Genomic DNA, 1,946 nt, shown 5'->3' with positions numbered 1-1,946 from the left:
TTCCATAACAATAATGTCATCTCTCACAGACCGACCGATCGTTATCACTAGTAAATTTATCAGGAAGATTTTAAAAGTAATTATGTGCATCACTGTATTATCGGTGACAATATACCTGACCAGTGAGTCTGGTTCATTCAGCGAGCCTCAAAGAATGTATAGATATCATGCCAATATGAATGATAAAAATGTTACCATAAATGACACATTCGTTCTTGAATCTGGAAGCCAGAATCAAAAAGAAGAAAAGACCACGTCCTTAATGAACGAACTTAAAAACCGGCGTTGGAACTTTACGGGAGAAATCGATCTCGATTCTAAGGAATGGTATACAGGAAAACTGCAACCCCATTCATATCATGTTGTTCCAAATATTGTCCATTTTACATGGGTAAACTGTGCCAAAATGGAATTTAAGTTTTATCATCTGATTGGTTTAATCGGTGTTTATAGAAGTATGAAACCAGACAGAATGTTGTTTCACACGGATTGTGATACAGAACCAACAGGGTCTTGGTGGAGAGAAGCGAAACTTATACCCATCTTAGAAATCGTACATCATCCGACGCCGGAGACCATATTTGGGAAGACGATCATCATAAACACCCATCGATCTGATGTTCTTCGTCTACAAATGTTGTTGGTGCACGGCGGTGTTTACGTCGATTTAGACATATGGATGTTCAGATCACCAGAACGCTTACGTTACTATGACTACGTAGCAAATAGAGCCGGTGAAGGAAAGCTGAGTGACGGTATTATTTTTGCCACCAAGGACTCCGCATTTCTCCGCATGTTTTACGAAAGTTTCAGGAATTTCAATGTTAGTTGCTATGGTTGTACCACTATTATCGGACACAATGACTTGGGATATGAACACAGAGAATTGTTACATGTTGAGTTTTTTACCTTCAATAGATTATTAGGAAAGGAACCATTTTACGAAGAGACTTACATACATCCAATGGACTGGGACATCCACCGCTACGGCATTCATTTCAATCACAACGCCCCGACGCGCCGTCATCAAAAGTATTTAATGCCCACTCGTAAAAATATCAAGATGGCTGACAATACCGCAGGATCTATTGCAAGGTATATATATTATGGCAGAATATCTAAGATTCTACCACGAGAAGACCCTATACCTTGGTATAACCAAACACAACAGTTTGTAAATGAGGTGTGAAATTCATGTTTACCATATCAAAGTAAATTTCATCATATACATCGCTATTTATTTTATAATATTTGTACTTACATGTCAGCACATAAAAAAGGGGGGCTACCATGTACGATTTACCAGACAGAATGACGGACAGATACTATATTCTAGCACTCTGCGAACGGAATCCCATGTATTCGTGGGATTGAAAACGATAAATTTGAGATAAGAAAGAGAGGAAACTTAGGCAAAATGCTGTGAAAATAAGGATGTTTGATGAAGAATGCTGCAGCTGCAAATTAATTTAATTTCTTTAGGTTTCTGCGCACGCCGTTCTTGAAGTAGTCTCGAAAAAAAGTCGCAGTCTGGCTACTGTCTCAAAATGTAGTTACCGATATCATATAGCCACAGAATGTGAATTGGGGTGTCACGGAAATGCGAATGATGTCAATCTGCACAGTTATCTTGACATATTACATTTACCACTTCTACATATTTGTCATTTATCTTACATATTACATACACTAATAGATTAAACTATATGGGTTACAGAAGATATCCGGCGTGAATTATGTGCAGGGTCCACAATATCGGCGTTGCGAGATATAGTATCTTAGCTTATGTAATGAGACACGTATGTTTTATTTTACGAATTTTTATATATAATATTTTTGAGATTGAATTGTGTTGAATCATTTTAATTTATTGTTACAGTATCGCAAATTAATCCTTGCTACGAATACCGACATGTGAATCTTATATGCATATCAAATGTTATTTA

General features: G+C 37.0%; 1 protein-coding gene across 1 annotated transcript; it reads left to right on the top strand.

The window, feature by feature from the left end:
- The first annotated feature begins 406 nt into the window (after window positions 1–406).
- LOC144355670 (uncharacterized) lies at window positions 407–1,189 on the top strand. The gene has a single exon (XM_085505601.1). The coding sequence runs from the start codon at window positions 407–409 to the stop codon at window positions 1,187–1,189; it is 783 nt and encodes a 260-aa protein (XP_085361727.1).
- The last annotated feature ends 757 nt before the right edge of the window (window positions 1,190–1,946 follow it).

The sequence above is a fragment of the Saccoglossus kowalevskii genome, chromosome 11 (assembly GCF_978046115.1).
Source record: "Saccoglossus kowalevskii chromosome 11, keSacKowa6.1, whole genome shotgun sequence".
Taxonomy (NCBI): domain Eukaryota; kingdom Metazoa; phylum Hemichordata; class Enteropneusta; family Harrimaniidae; genus Saccoglossus; species Saccoglossus kowalevskii.
The sequence above is the reverse complement of the archived record's forward strand: the minus strand, read 5'-3'. Positions and strand labels throughout refer to the sequence as shown.